The sequence below is a fragment of the Puntigrus tetrazona genome, unplaced genomic scaffold, assembly GCF_018831695.1.
Source record: "Puntigrus tetrazona isolate hp1 unplaced genomic scaffold, ASM1883169v1 S000000513, whole genome shotgun sequence".
Lineage (NCBI taxonomy): Eukaryota > Metazoa > Chordata > Actinopteri > Cypriniformes > Cyprinidae > Puntigrus > Puntigrus tetrazona.
Genome location: NW_025048150.1, coordinates 480,001 through 495,505, shown reverse-complemented (window position 1 = coordinate 495,505; position 15,505 = coordinate 480,001). Strand labels below are relative to the sequence as shown.

The following is a 15,505-nucleotide window of genomic DNA, read 5'->3' as shown; positions in this document are numbered from 1 at the left end:
TCAAAGCAGATTTAATTCTGTTCTTCAATCGCTGATCATCCACGTCTTTAAGATTCGAGGGACATGACCTCACATACTTCTAACCCTCTATAAAAATAACATGTGAAGTAATAGTCCCAAAAGATCATACGGTTGGAAATGGAATGGTTTGTTGAACCTTTAGACAAAATAAACATTTTATGACTAATAGTCTGATATAATGAAACGTAACACAGTGCTGATGGAGAGCTGAAGATATAGAGGCTCCTCAGAAGATGTGAGATGTTTTGGAGGTTGGTGAAGATCATGAGGAACAAAGTAAAGCTCCTCAAAAGATCCTGATGATCAGATTCTTCTAGAAAGTGATTGATGGGGAATCAAGTAAAGACTGATCTGGAGATATGACCTTTACTTGATCAGAATCAGTCCAGATCTGAGACTTACACTGAAAGATCTCTGTCTGGATAAAACACTCTGAACTATCAGCCAGAGACAGAAGAGACGCAGATGATTGAGTGATGATGATGATGATGATGATGAAGAACAGTAGTGTTTAAAGGGTTAATGAATGTGTTTTCTGTAGACCCAGCAGGCGGCGCCGGAAGACCTCCGTATTTTCTTCTGAAGGTCATGGTTCGTCCAGCAGAGGTCAGGCTCGACTCAACTATTATGTTCTCGATTTCAGGTTTTTAACACGCTTTTTAAAAAACCTAATTCATATCGTATCACATCTATTACTTCACAGTCAACAGGACGGTTTTTTGTGTGGAGACCAGATGATCATCATGATGTACGTGTGAGAAGGTTTAGTGCCATCATCATAGTCTGTGTGAACATTATTAATGGATTTGCTGATGAATAGAGTTTAATCCTGTTGAATTTATCTTTATGTACAATATGCACTGTACACAATACAATTAATGACAAGGATTAGAAATAGGAAATATTACAATAACAATAAAATAATTAAACAATCCAATATATATATACACACACATATATATATATATATATATATATATATATATATATATATATATATATATATACATATATATATAATGAATTAAATGAATAACAAATAGTCCTTTATTTTTGTGATCAATCCTGAGATTCACTTCTGACTTCATTCTTCTAGTTAAAGTTGATTCATTAATAAACTGAATGAAGGTCATTCTGAGTGATTACTGTTTGTTTATTAACCAGAAAACTTGATCAATTAACACATAATTAAAAAGAAATGATTTAGCCATGACGAAAGCATATTGAAATGTTTTAACTAAAATATAGCACTATTAGGATAAGTATTTCAAAGTGAAATAAAGAGTGAATAACGTATCGATATATTTATTTAAAGGCTAACTCATGCTAAAATGAATTGAGTATCTTCTACAAGAAAATACTTTTTCAGTCCTCCAAGTTTCACATTTTATTCAATGCATTGCATTACAGTTTATTTATAATTTTACATTTACCAGCAATTCCTGAGTGAAAATAGTTTCTACTTATATATATATATATATATATATATGTTTTGTCAGCTCAGAAGATGTGGGGGTTAAGCAGGTTCAGCAGGTAAAGCTCTGGTCTGGTGATCCAGATGTTTCTGCTTCAGTCTGGTTTGTGAAAGGCTTTCTCTGTCAGCTCTTGAGCAACAGGCTTCAGCTCGGGTCATCCAGCCTCAGCCATAAATGTGTCTGCTAACTATTACTAACAGTGCTCTTCATCCTCCTCCTCCTCCTCCTCCTCAGAGTGAATGTGCTGACTCACGATGTGCTCAAGAGACAAAACACATGTAAAGCAGAGCTCCTGTCTCTAACGCACGAAATTCAGGCCTTCCTTCTGTCGTAAAAGCGATCCCATAAAAATAAGTGTATATAGCACGCCAAATAAAAACAAAAACTGCAAAAACTGAGTAGTTGCTACGTGACGGGTATTATAAGAGCTGTGGGGTTTATTAATATTATATGCATGGAAAAACGTATCATATGCACGTCAACAAATTTCAAATAGCGCGAGAACGTACGGCGTGGGTCGACGTGCATATATTACGCGTGCACTTGATTCCACATTTATCGGTGCATGCGATGCACGCGCATATTAAACAAAATCCTATCTTAAAAGGAATGCCAGCAATAGCATAAGTTGTTAGCATTTCTATGTTGGGCTCATTTCTCCGGTCATCCGCCTCCAACCGGATCAAGTCCTTCATGTGAGTCTGATTCAGAAGTTTGGACTCATAAAGCTGGAGTGTCGAAATCTCTGTTAAACAGTTATTGGTGCGATAAGACAGCTGTGTGCTGAATCCTGTGAGGAGTGTGAGAGGAACAGCTTGTTCATTCTGCTGCTGAGCTCAAGATAAGAGACAGAAAACATGTTGATCTGTCAGAGAACCTGATAAACACCTGCTCATCACACAGCATCGGCTCTAAACACCACTACATGCAGCTCATTCAGTCAGATTATTCTCAAGCTTAGAACCTGCATCAACCAATGCCTGAAAACTAAACCTGTGTGGCTAAAAAACCCCGACGTTAAGTTTATTAGTGAATGATATGTTCATGTGCTGCACGTCTGCAAGCTCAGTTATACTCAGAAGATCTCTTAGGAACAAAATAAGAGCAAGTGTCAAAAAACGTACAAAGTAAGCTTGCAAACTTCAGAAAGTTATGTTTGAATGTTCTCTGAAACCTTTAGAGGAGAATCCAACTAAGAAAACCTGTTATTAGTCATATCACAGAAACTCAGACATGACTCGCGTGTTTGAAGTTTATTAGTTTGTTGTTAACACTGTCCAAATGTTAAATGCATTTGAAATAAAGCTGTAAATATATCACAGCTTCACGTTTCATTAGTAACACGCATCGCTGAGGTCTTCATTCGGACAGCCTTTTCTCAGTATATAGATTTTCTTGCTCCCTCAGAACAAACCATGCATCGACGTAAAGATGATTTGTTCAGCGGCTGAATATTATCTGTATTTCAGAAGTATTTCAGGCCGTTTCTTCTCTTTAGAGCGGTGCAGAGAGTTACGTAACGACTCAGCGCTCTTTGCTCTGGTTTCTTCATCGTCATGGACGTCATCCAACATGTTTCTGCTTCCCTAGGAAGTGTGCTGTTTGGCAGCGGCTCGCTCTGACGTCAAACCAGAACGTGCCCCAGTTACCCAGCATGCTCTGCTGTTGAGAGACTCGCTCCAGCAAACACTGACCGACTGACCGTGACGCAGGTGTGTGACCGGCAGCGGACCGGACTGGAGTTCACCTTCAGGGTTTTCTAGTAACACACAGGTCACACAGATCATCAGACAAGAACATCTTACAGTATTTTACTTGTAAAATAAGTGCGTCCTGTTTCATGAATTTTTTTATGTATTATACTACGTGAGATTTTTTTTTTTGCATTGAATATAACATGCATCATATTTCTTTTACTGCAGCAATAAACTATTTTTAATCAGTGCCATCATAGATAAATGAATAATATCATTTCGCTCATAATCAAAGGATTATTTTAAAGTACTGGACATTAAAACAGTGCTGAAGTATTGAGTTAAATTGCTGTTCATCTCGTCTGGTCTTGTTTATGAATATTCTTCCACTTCACTGATTTTGTTAAATGCATGTAAATCTAATTATTAATTGTGAGACAAGAACAGCTGATCTAACATCAAATATTAAATCTGCAGAATTTATCAGGCAGGCTTTTATCACCTATTTTGTCACGATATCTAATCTTTTAAAGATATCTCGTTTCTGACGTCTCCTGAGGGGCGTGTCCTCCGGCCAGGGACGCTCTGATTGGTGGAGGCCTTCCTCTGCTCTTTTATTGCTGTGTTTATGAATGATTGTGCTTCATTAATGCTGGACCATGTTTATCTTCTGATGAAGATCAGCTGTGTTTCTGAAACTGTATAGTGTTCACCCTATCTGCCCTAAACAGTGCTGAAAATGACTGAAACCACAATTATTATGAATTTCAGACCTTTGTCCTCAAACACCAGAAGATCTACGAGCACGACTAAGAAAGTCTTGTCCTAATCGGTTGAAATAAATTAAAACGAAGGCAAATATCTTCCAAAGAGCTCCGAAAAATCCACACGCATTCATTCTTTCTCGTTCATGTTCATTTGACTTTAATGACATCTTCTTTCTGAATCTCCAGGAAATAACTGAAGGATGTTCAGATGGACTTTTTCTTCTTCTGGTGTCTGTGGTTATATTTCTGCTTTGTTTTTACCTTTTCTTCAGACCGAAATGTTTCAGTTGTTTCGAGTTGTTTCCCATGACACTAGAGAACACGGTTAACTCAATATTAGCTCTCTAGTAACCACTACTAACTAACCAGACGCTCTGATTAATGAACTAGTTAGTAATAGTACTTAGTCGAATGTGGTAGTTCACTATTAACTAATCAGTACCTCCTCAAGAACTACTAAGAATGACTGTATACAGGTTCATAATTAATATGAATAATACATAATGTGTAATTAATTCATGGTAAGCCGCTAGTAATGACTCAAGGATACTTCAGTTATTAATTATTAGGATCAATATGTTAAAGTGTTACCCATAACTGCATAAAGTAGAGAAAGACACAAACACCGGACACATGTTTAAATAACGTTTATTAATATCTTGGAACAAGCTTCATAGAAATACAAAAATAATTTAAGACATTTAGAAAAATGAAACGGTTGAATTGTTTAAAGTTATTATCAGCTGAATATAAACGTGAACACAGACACTTTAATAATTTATATAAAGGTTAAATAACATCTTTTGATCAGATCTTTCTGTTGTTTTCTAGTAGAAATATCTTCAAATTCTTGAATCGAGATGAATTTACTTCATATTACGGCGTAAACAATATTAAACATTTAAAAATTCATCTGTATCTTTTTGATATTTTTCTTGTTTTAAGCGATTTCCTAATTAGAATAATTAATGCATCCTGATTCAAGAGTGTTTATTTGTACTAGAAAACAGAATAAGCACTAAGGAGCAAAATCTTTTTCTTGCAGTGATATATATCTGATGCACCGCAAAAAAAGAAAGATATTTTGTCTTGTTGTCCAGGGGGTTCATCTTGACTCTTCTCCTCTCCCCACCGGAAGGTGTTTCTGCTCAGAACTAAATCTGGATGTCTTGAGAAGACAGGTTCCTCTCACAGACGCAGGACTCTCTGCTCCAGCTGCTCCAGCTGCGTCTCCATCTCTTCAGGCAGGTCTCGCTCGACCTCGCGCTGGAAGTACGCTCTGATGTCCTCCACCTCCTTCCTCCAGAAGTCCGGCGGGAGGCCGAAGAGCTGGCCGAGGTCCAGGTCCGGCAGGCCCCGCAGGTTCAGGGCCCCGGGCGACGGGATGAAGCCGACCGCGCTGAGCTCCGCTCCGGCCTGGCCCTCGATCCGGTCAAACATCCACTCCAGCACACGGATGTTCTCGCCGTACCCGGGCCACAGGAAGCGTCCGGAGGAGCTCTTACGGAACCAGTTGACGTGGAAGATCTTGGGCAGCCGGGCCCCGGGCCGCTGCTCCATACTCAGCCAGTGAGACAGATACCGACCGAAGTTATAGCCGAAGAACGGACGCATGGCGAAGGGGTCGTGCATGATCACTTTACCTGAAAACACACACACCGGCCCTTTAACATTCAGTCCGTGTCTCACACAGAGACCAAACAAGTCTTCGTTGAACCGAACCGAGCTTTTGCAGAGACTCAACACTTAAAAGCTAACGAGAGAAAGAACTACAGTCCCATGATGCATTGCAAATGTAGATTAAAAAAAATAGAGATATATAAAACTGATAGATTTGTCATAAGTCGACTCTAAAGTATAATATATGCATATGCAAACAATATTTGTATGTCTATAGACATTTATATTGTTAAATTTACTGCAGTGTTGCAGTATATACAGCGTATTCGTAATATAAACTCCTATTATTTTGAAAAGGTTTAGATGCAATACATTTTAAGTGTTGCAATAAGTTTATATATAATACATGTTGCATGCAACAAAATATATAAATATGCATATATATATATATATATATATATATATATATATATATATATATATATATATATATATATATATATACATATATATGTATATGCATATTTATAATATAACCTGCAATCGAAACAATATATTTTAAGTTTTGCAATATGTTTGATGCAAAATATACATATATATGCATAGTTATAATGTAAAATGCTGTAGAAGCAATATTTGTTTATTTCTATGTAAGCAATCTATTTTAAGTTTGTATATATATATACCTGTGTGTTCTGCGGCCGCCGTGGCTTCGGATCTCATCGCGGCTCCCACAAACACCCCGTGAGCCCAGCTGAGGGCCTCGTAGACCAGAGGGACCCCCTGAGGACGCCGGCCCCCGAAGATCACTGCCTCGATGGGGACGCCCTCCGGAGACTCCCACTGAGGGTCGATGATGGGGCACTGAGCGGCCGGCGTGCAGAAGCGTGAGTTGGGATGAGCGCAGGGTTCTCCTGGAGACAGAGACGGAGAACGTGAGGAGAACACCGGAGCGGCGCGGGACGCCAAGGAGCTCCGAGACCAGACCTACCGTCCTCCGGCGTCCACGGGCGGTTCTTCCAGGAGCTCAGCGTGACGCCGGCCGGCAGATCCTCGTCCATGCCCTCCCAGTAGACCCCTCCGTCGCTGGTCTCGGCCACGTTGGTGAAGATGGTGTTCTGGCCGATGGTGGCCATGGCGTTCGGGTTGGTCTTGCTGGAGGTTCCTGGAGCCACCCCGAAGAAACCGTTCTCTGGGTTGATGGCTCTGAGATTACCTTCAAACGCAAGAACAGAGAACATTAAACCAGCAACTCGATAATCTAAACACAAGAGATATATCTGTGCTGCTGAAGACGGATCTAGCGTGATGCGTTTGATCGCCTCGTACCGTCTTTGTCGAACTTCATCCAAGCGATGTCGTCTCCGACGCACTCCACCTTCCAGCCGGGCAGAGACGGCTTCATCATGGCCAGGTTGGTCTTTCCACAGGCGCTCGGGAACGCCGCGGCGAAGTACTTCTTCTGTCCGGCCGGGTTAGTGATGCCCAGGATCTGCACAAACACACGTTACTCGTTCGGGAGGAAACAGGATCAACAGGAGAATAGTTTGTGCAATAAAGCAATTCATTCTTCTCATCATTCTTCTTTTTAGTTTTAAGTGATTGTGAGATTTACCTCTGATTTTAATGCATTTACTTTAAAAGCATATATGCTTTCTGAATTGCACTCTATATATACATACATATTTATTTTATTTTTTGTGTAAGAGATTCATATTATTTTTCTTTGCATGATCCTATCCAGTTTTAGTAATATCAGGTACAGGCAACTATCAGTTATCTTTTTGCTAAATCTAAAATGTCAAACTGAAGCCCAGCTGTGTTCTGCTTTTCTCAGGCGTGTGTGTGTGTGTGTGTGTGTGAGTGTGTGTGTGTGTGTGCGTGTGTGTGTGTGTGTGTGTGTGTGTGTGTGTGTGTGTGTGTGTGTGTGTGTGTGTGTGTGTGTGTGTGTGTGTGTCTGTGACTGTGTGTGTGTGTGTGTGTGTGTGTGTGTGTGTGTGTGTGTGTGTGACCAGCATGTGTTCGGCCAGCCAGCCCTCGTCTTTAGCGATGCGGGATGCGATGCGGAGAGCGAAGCACTTCTTCCCCAGCAGGGAGTTTCCTCCGTATCCGCTGCCGAACGACACGATGCTCCTCTGGTCAGGGATGTGAGCGATGAGGGTCAGCTCCGGGTTACACGGCCAGTTATTGACCAGCGGCTCTAAACACAGAACACGAGGGTCAGTTTGTACTCCAGCACGCTCTACTCTAATTCTTTTCTTTTTATTAGAAATATGTGATCTCGTACTCTTGAGAGGCAGCGGGCAGCCGACTGAATGCAGACATCGAACAAACTCTCCGCTGCCCAGAGCGCTCAGGACGGCTTTACCCACTCGGGTCATGACCCTCATGCTGACCACTACATAGGGAGAGTCGGTCAGCTCCACGCCGATCTTCGAGAGCGGAGAGCCCACGGGACCCATGCTGAACGGGATGACGTACATCACACGACCTGCACACACACACACACACACACACACACACACATTCAGCGTCACAGGCGTCACTTCTTTGAGATTTACACACACTTGAATAAATAATGTCTGGTTTGTTTAGGAGTGTGTTTGAAGATAAAAGGGAGAATTAGTGAGAAAATCCCCTTTAAAGTCGTCCAAATGAAGTTGCATATTACTAATCGGAGGTTTTAATATGTTTACAGATGGACATTTTTCTAAATATCTTCACTTAATATCCTGATGATTCTGACCCATGCAGTGTATAGCTGTCTGTTTCTGAGCTGGATATATTCTGATATCAGGTCCTATCCAAGCAGACGTTGTTCTGGTCTGGATGTGACAGGAAGTGATGAGGAGGAGTGTACCTTTCATGCATCCCGGGAAGCGCAGGTTCATGGCTTTCTCCCACTCCTCCGGGGACATCCAGCGCCCGAGCTGACTGACGCCGCCGTCTCGGGGCCCGGGGACCGTGTCTCTCCGCTCCGGGGTCACGATCACCGTCTTACTCTCGACTCGAGCCACGTCCCTCGGGTCGGTGCGTGCCAGCCAGCTGAGAAACACAGCGCACACTTCACTTCACTGATTCAACCTGACATGAACAGAAATCAGGTTCTTTTTGCTCTGAGATTACTGTGTGATCCTTCCTGAGAACGATGTGCGCGTCTCTATCGGTGGGAGAAATGATTTACTAATACAGCTGCAACTGATTCAGTCTGATTCATTCGGACAGTTCACTCGTGCACTGAATCACTCTGAGACAGATCTGTCTCTTATGACGAACACTAAATCAAAATCACATCATTGTAGCAGATTTTGTTTTAGTGCCGCAAATCTGCTTCACCCTAAAAAAGGCTCCAATTTAAAAAAGCAGTTTTAAATCATTTTTGCTCAAAATCTTGAGTCATCATCAATCATTAACTATATCAGATCACTTTTTGTGCGATATGTAGCCGGTTTTAATAAAAAAGCAGTTTTTAATCTTTTTCCTCTCTATTTATTCCTCGCCATTCTTAGTTATCACCATGCATTTTTTCTTCTTTATAAGCGAGTTTTCTCTGAGAATCAGGTGACTCTGAAGCCCGTACCAGTTGTTGTATTTGCGGAGCCTCTTGAGGGCCCCCTGCTCCTCGAGGAGCCGCAGCATGGAGCGGTTCTCGTCCTCGGAGCCGTCGCAGATGTGCAGGGCGTCCGGCTGACACAGCTTCACGCTGCTCTCGATGAAGTCCCTCAGAGACGGGCTCAGAGACGCCAGGTCTCCCTGAAGCACACGGGCTCCGGCCGGACTCTGAGACTGCAGCTGAGGAGGCATGACGCTGAGCGGGAGAAAACAGACGGGTCCGGGGCCTGCAGCGCAAACACAGAGTAAAAACTCAGATCTAAGCATCATCTGAAAGCAGAATGCATGAGCGGACGATATTTGACAACTATTTGAAAATCTGAAAACCCGAAAAGTTCTTATCCATGACTATTACTGATAAAATATCTAAATAATATCTATAAAAATGTATAATTCTGCCCCATACAGTCTATAGTTGATATATCTGTGCTCCAGAGACATGCAGTGAATTATAATGCTCTGCAATAATATTAATATTCATAACTATAACAAGAGAACAGAATACAGCAAAAGTGTTACCTTTAGTGTAATAGAAGTGAGTTGATTCAGCAGCTCTTCATCAGTCAGTGAGGAAGAGGAGGCTCATCAGTGTTCTGCTCATTGAGTGGACTCTTAGGCTTATATATACCAGACAGAGCTCAGGAGGAGGGCGCACACACACACACTCACACACACACACACACACACACACTCTCGTAACTCCTGTTAATCATTGACTCATTTCACTTTCACAAATACTCGATCGGACCCGGACCCAGCTCGACCTTTGACCCCGCTGTGATGTAACAGCTGAACTTGCGGCGTCCCTCGTGACGTCACGCGCCGCTCGGCCGCTGATTGGTCGCTGAGCTGGAGGCCCGTCTTCTTACTCAACTCTCAGGGAAGACTTTCATTATGATCGCGCCATTAATCGTTCGTATATGCACATGGACAGCGTGTTACAGGAGATGCATGTCTGCTTCTTTTCTTATCAGAAGGACATTTAAACCACTGAGATAAAGTCAAAGCACTGCTTTAATCTGGAGCGTGTTAAACTTGTTTATTACAGTGTGTTCAAATACGAGAATTTCAATAAATCAATGACAGATTAGCACAAAAAAACCCATTTTAGTCAAACATCATTAGAAGAATCATTAATTCACGAGATAATTGTTTAAACATTCGCTTCATGCTTATGCAAATGTTACAGGAACGTTGCGTTGTAACATTTGGGCAACATTATTGAGACGTTCCTACTGAATATCTGAAACATGTAGGAATGGTGATGTTTTTAAATGCTGTATGAATTCTTAAATGATCCAGGAAAATAAATGTATTTGTGTGAAGCAGAAAACTTTGAACAAAGGTTACCGGAAAAAAACATCGGTTCATAACTTTAGGTGAAGGTTGGAGCGTGTTTCATGCAGTCAGAAGAAACTGGTGTGAGATCTGTCAGAAGATGAAAACAAACACATGGACGCACGTAGAGCAGGACGAGAAGAGTACGTGACGGCTTATCTGAAGACCCTCTAAAGAGCTCGAAAACACCGAAGATAATGACCGGATGGCTTCAACTCGGCCTTTCTCAACAACACCTGATAAGAAGCTGCGATAAATACAGCCACCTGTCAATCAAATCCAAACACACTAAATACTGAACGCATCAGGGTTTACAGAGGAACAATAAACAGATCTGATTCAAGATTGAGAGACACATATCGTGTGCTGGGTGTCTCTCAGATATCAGGATTTCTTGAGAGGAACGGTTTAGTTCATGTAGCTCCGGTGCAATTCGAGGTTAAAAAGAAGGCAAATTAAACGGTTAAATAAAGTTCAGTGCACGCTTGCCATCAGAAAAGATGAACCGCAATCTCTACACGATGAGACAGGCTTTCTGTCTCATCTCACTGAGAGACGGGTCCAGAGCAGTGCTGACTGGAACAGGAAGAGCAGATAAGAGCCGTAACGCTTCTTAATGATGAGCTCTTTGAACACATTCACCGATAACCTGAAGACGTCTGAGACGCCCTTTGACCTCGTCTGAAGGATCTGAGCGTGAAACACACGAGAAGCGAGTGACACACAGACTACTGAACGAGTGCTGGGTTCAGAACAGGTGCAGCGTCTGGTTCACGAGCCGTTCAGATGAAAGAACTTCAGAATAAAAATGTAGATGTTCTCATGAACAGAAACCCAGCCTTGAGTCAAGTGTGTTTCTGCGTCTGATATGAGACTGATTGTTAAAGCAGTGATTAACAGTGAACTGCACGAGCTTCGGCTGTAAATACAGTGTCCCTCTTTAGATCAGATTATTCTCTGCTGCTGGATCCTTTTAAGAACAAATGAGTGAAATCCTTCAGATAAACTGCTTGTGTTGAGGTCGAGCGCCACCTGGCGTCCAAACCCCTCCTGTGTTCAAACACTGAACAGTGCCTTCATTTCATTTAGACTCGGATTTCATAATTATAAACCGCATACGCAGATGTAAACATGTTGGATTTTAGGCAAAGAGTGTTGCATGACACCCTAAATATCTTTAAAAAGTGCAGAATGTTGTTGTTTTATTTTATATTTTTCATTTTATTAACATATTGATTATTTATAATACTTAAACAACGCTTAATATGCAAACAAATATGTTCAAATAGGTCAGTTAAATTAAAATGATCAAAAATGATGACAATTTAATTTCTATGTCAGATAAATGCAGTTCTTTTGAACTTATTCATCAAACCGAAACTTTCTACCCAGTTGTTATAAACATAATAAGAATATTTTTAAGCAGAAAATAATATTAGAATGACTTCTGAAGGATCATGAGACTAGTAACGATGCTGAAAATCATAATTAATTATATATGAAATATATTTAAATAGAAAACGCTAATTTTAAAGGGTAAACGTGTTTACAAATTGTACTGTTTTTGTTGTGCTTTGGATCAGAAGTTTTACGTTTTAATATGGACAGTGCACAACGTTGGTTTTATTTATATATTTTTTTATTTAAAATATTTCTCAAATAACCGGTGCGGTGCAGCACGGAATCCTTCCGGCGGGACACTCGCACGATCTTCCGTTCCGCTTGACGTTCGTTCCGGGGATCCACGAGACAGACGCGAGCCGAGTCATGAGCGCCGATAACTGGCGTCCTGACGCTCTCCTGCCGTTACGAAACCTCTGTAACTCCGTGAAATGCAGCAGGGATCGAGTGAGAGGTACGATGAGATCCTGTCACGTTATTTAACGACAGAGTTGAGCTGTGTTTGTGTGAGGCTAGCGGCTAACCGCGCAACTAACACGCTCCGATGTAAACAACACAAACAAACAAAGAGTTCAACTCGACTGCAATTAAGTTTACATCCTTTCTGATGCTAACAGCAGGTAGTTAGCGGGTTAGTAGTGTACTAGTCATGATGTTGACCGATATTTACTGTCATTTAACAGCAATGATGAAAGTAAAAGTGTGACCTGTTTTAAAAAAGCGAAAGATTACTAGAGATATCGTTAAGATACAGACTGAAGTTGTGTTATTCCTGACTGAGAACACGCTGAGATGTTCCTGATGTGTTCATGTCAGTGTTTTCTGAATGTGTAATGTGTTTTATCTCTTGATTTCAGATGGAGAGTCGAATGAAAGCAGCGGATCTTTCAGTTTGTCAAACTTCTGGGAGATCATGAGTTCAGTGTTTGTGATGATCATCGTCTTTCATCTCAGCGTCGCTTGTCCTCACAATGACTCATGTTTTTCTGTTTTCACAGATGAAGCTGTTAAATCAGTGTCTCAAGAAGCAACAAAACTCAGCGTGATGTTCTCGAAGCCGCCGCTGCCTTCTGAAGAGGTGGCTGACCTTTGACCCCTCAGGAACACGAACGAATGCCGCTCTCTTCCTGCAGTTCAGTGCTTGTGTGTTTTTTGTGTCTGTAACTGTGTTTTTGTGGTTCTCCTCGCTCCAGGGTTGCGTGAAAATAGCCGAATCTGTTCAGAAGAGCGTGCTGACGTTGACTACAGTTTATTTTTGGCTACCGAAGAGCCAAGGTTACTATGACTTTAATACTCAACCAGCTGGTTATTATCTCTATAAACTAAAACCACCTTACCTGCACTACCAGCCAAATATCTTTGGACAGTAAGATTTTAATGTGTTTTAAAGAAGTCTTTTCTGCTGTATTTATTTGATCCAAAGACAGCAGAAACAGTAACATTTAGAAATATTTGTAGTATTTAAAATGACCGCTTTCTATTTGAATTTATTTTAAATGAATTCTAATTGATTTCGAAGCTGAATTTACAGCATTATTACTTTAGTCACATGATCCCCGGAAATCAATCTAATACGCTTCTCAAGAAAACATTTATTATTATCAAGATTTAAAACAGAGTACATTTTTATCAGGACTTTTTTTTTAATAGAAGAATCCAAAGATAAGATTTTATCTGAAATTAAAAGCTTTTGTAATATTAAACGCACTATACCAGTTTTTAATTTTACAGTATAATTTCAACAAGGATGCTTTATAAAATTATATTTATGATAAATGCAGTTCAAGGAAACCTGAAAAAAATCTGCTCATTTTTTTAAAAACATAAATAATTATAATAAAAATATTTTTTGAGCAGCTAATCAATATATCATGATGAATGATTTCAGAAGGATCATGTGACTGGAGCAATGATACAGAAATTCAGCTTTAAAAAGACGGGAATAAATGATTTTAAAATATATTAAAATAGAAAAAGTGTTAACTTAAATAGTAAAAATATTTCTGTATTTTAGAACAAATAAATGCGTTCTTAGTGAGCAGAAGAGACTTCTTAAAAAAAAAAAAAAAAAGCATAGTTCAAAAACCTTTGCCTGTCAGTGTAAATACAAACCTGATGAGAGGAGCATGAGAAGTGACAGCCGTTTATGATCTTCTGGATGGATCTGTCTTTCATCTGTAGTGTTTTCTGCAGGGATCTCTCTGAGGAAGACGGTCCGAGACGCCACGACCGGGGTTCTGGACGGCCTCGCTCAGCTGCTGGAGGTCGTTCTCTCCTCTCCCGGGGAAAGGTAGTCTCACGTTCTCCTGTGTTTCTGTACGGCAGAGTCTGAGCGATTGGTTTGACTCGTTCTCCTCAGTCTCTCTCAGGAGCAGCTGATGTCCACCGGAGGCGTCTGGGCCGCGTGCGACCGCTTCAACCAGCTGCCCAGAGGTTTGACGGCTACTAACTAGTACTAGAGTAGTTCACCTCCGGGATGACGCTTAAGAATAACGTCTGTGACTCTCTTATTTGGCAGAGCACCTGATGCTGGACTTACAGTAAAACCATGACCGTTTACAGCTGGACATTTATTTCTATAGCTCTGTGTACGGATGGATCATAATACGATGGATTCAGTTCAGTGTTGATTAGTTTCTGCTGAAAATTAGTACTATGTTTAGTTTATGACTGAACGGTCGGCCTCTTTTGGAGAAATTAGACGTGATTGTGAGGTCTGCAGAAGATAAGCAGCGTTATAAATGTTTACAGTAGAACGAACTGATCGGAGGTGTGTGTTAAGTGTGTGTGTGTTTCTCATCTCATGTCCTCCTGGTGTGTTTTTTCCTCTCAGATAACCGCGGCGCCGTGTTGGGAGTCCTGGCCTCGTGTGTTGGCTTGGTGAAAGACGCCTCGGAGGAGATGGAGCAGGTCAGAGGTCATTTAGGTGTTTTTGATGTGATCAATAAGTGCAGTATCTCAGTCGCTGTATTTTCATCCAAACCCGTGAACTGAACTTCTAGCCAAAGCTGCCGCATGAAGCTCTGTTTAACACTTAGTAAACAAGTTAAGTTTAAGAATCGAGTTGCATTAAGGCTTTAGTATCCCAGTAATATTCATGCTAATAACCAGCTAGTTAATACTGAGACGCTAAAGTGTTAACTATATTCTTAAGTGCTTTGAGAAAGGTAGATAAAATGCATGTATTTTAGGTTAGACTTTAAGTTTTGATGTTGAATCTGCTGTAAATGTACAGTATTAAGTTTGATTACATTAGAAGTAACAGAATAAGAGTGACTCTTACAAGAGTAGTGATGAATTGAGAGAGCTGATGGGTTTCTTCTCTCCGGAGGCTCTGTCCGAGGCTCAGGACCCGTTCAGGGAGGTGCTGGACGACGAGGAGGACGAGGAGGATGAAGGCGCTCGAGGTGATCGGGACACGGACTGGACCGAGTCGGACCGGCAGCTGATCGCTCGGTGTCAGGGTCTGATGAAGGCGTCCGGAGCCAGTCTGCGCAAACTCTCCACGGCCGTCAGAAACAACGGCACACCGGACCGAGAAGAGAACGTCTCTCAGCTGGACGACCTGGCAGACGCC

The 15,505-nt window shown here is 41.3% G+C and overlaps 2 protein-coding genes across 3 annotated transcripts in view; one reads left to right on the top strand and one right to left on the bottom strand.

Annotated features, from left to right (window-relative positions):
* Window positions 1–4,589: 4,589 nt before the first annotated feature.
* Window positions 4,590–9,846, bottom strand: pck1 (phosphoenolpyruvate carboxykinase 1 (soluble)). The gene is made up of 9 exons (XM_043232184.1): window positions 9,709–9,846; window positions 9,158–9,416; window positions 8,438–8,622; window positions 7,865–8,068; window positions 7,590–7,777; window positions 6,907–7,069; window positions 6,569–6,793; window positions 6,264–6,491; window positions 4,590–5,600 (listed from the first exon to the last, which is right to left on the bottom strand). Exons 2-9 carry the CDS (start codon window positions 9,379–9,381, stop codon window positions 5,146–5,148), a joined length of 1,872 nt encoding a protein of 623 aa, XP_043088119.1. The 5' UTR covers window positions 9,382–9,416; window positions 9,709–9,846; the 3' UTR covers window positions 4,590–5,145.
* A 2,380-nt stretch (window positions 9,847–12,226) lies between these two features.
* The window catches only part of ccndbp1 (cyclin D-type binding-protein 1), an 8,047-nt gene continuing 4,768 nt past the window's right edge, over window positions 12,227–15,505 (top strand). For both annotated transcript variants that reach the window (XM_043232222.1, XM_043232221.1), the window contains exons 1-8: window positions 12,227–12,382; window positions 12,786–12,845; window positions 12,927–13,006; window positions 13,122–13,203; window positions 14,122–14,218; window positions 14,288–14,361; window positions 14,762–14,838; window positions 15,260–15,505. The exon at window positions 15,260–15,505 is cut by the window's right edge and continues 20 nt beyond it. In XM_043232222.1, the coding sequence (XP_043088157.1) occupies window positions 12,295–12,382; window positions 12,786–12,845; window positions 12,927–13,006; window positions 13,122–13,203; window positions 14,122–14,218; window positions 14,288–14,361; window positions 14,762–14,838; window positions 15,260–15,505 (804 nt within the window). In that variant the 5' untranslated portion in view covers window positions 12,227–12,294. The remainder of the gene's footprint in view (window positions 12,383–12,785; window positions 12,846–12,926; window positions 13,007–13,121; window positions 13,204–14,121; window positions 14,219–14,287; window positions 14,362–14,761; window positions 14,839–15,259) is intronic.